Source organism: Mesitornis unicolor, unplaced genomic scaffold, assembly GCF_000695765.1.
Source record: "Mesitornis unicolor isolate BGI_N332 unplaced genomic scaffold, ASM69576v1 scaffold40278, whole genome shotgun sequence".
In the NCBI taxonomy this organism is placed as follows: Eukaryota; Metazoa; Chordata; class Aves; order Mesitornithiformes; family Mesitornithidae; genus Mesitornis; species Mesitornis unicolor.
The window spans coordinates 5,883-6,227 of NW_010200507.1; the positions used below are offsets into that span (position 1 = coordinate 5,883).

General features: G+C 66.4%; 1 protein-coding gene across 1 annotated transcript in view; it reads right to left on the reverse strand.

Moving 5' to 3' along the window:
- The window catches only part of ERCC6L (excision repair cross-complementation group 6-like), a gene marked incomplete at its 5' end in the record, with an annotated part of 3,653 nt that extends 3,315 nt beyond the window's left edge, over positions 1-338 (reverse strand). The window contains 1 exon segment of the mRNA XM_010189778.1: positions 2-338. Within this exon segment, the coding sequence (XP_010188080.1) occupies positions 2-338 (337 nt within the window).
- Between the last annotated feature and the right edge of the window lie 7 nt (positions 339-345).

Genomic DNA, 345 nt, shown 5'->3' on the forward strand with positions numbered 1-345 from the left:
AGGTTCCTGGTGCGCTCCGCCTTGCTGGTGCCATGGAACTCCTTGACGCGCAGGCCGGGGGTCCAGCGAGCGAACTCGGCCAGCCAGCTGCTGACCAGCGTGGTGGGCATGACCAGCAGGACGTGCCGGATCAGCTCGGCGTCGAACATTCCCGAGAGGAAGGCGATCACCTGGATGGTCTTGCCCAGGCCCATGTCGTCCGCCAGAATGCCGCCCGGCCTGCCCTCCCGGTGCAGGTGGTACAGGAAGGCAACGCCTTCCCGCTGGTGCTGGAAGAGCTTCCCATGCATCTCCCCGTAGATCATCAGGCCGCTGCCGCACACGTCCACGAAGCCTTCCTCCCCC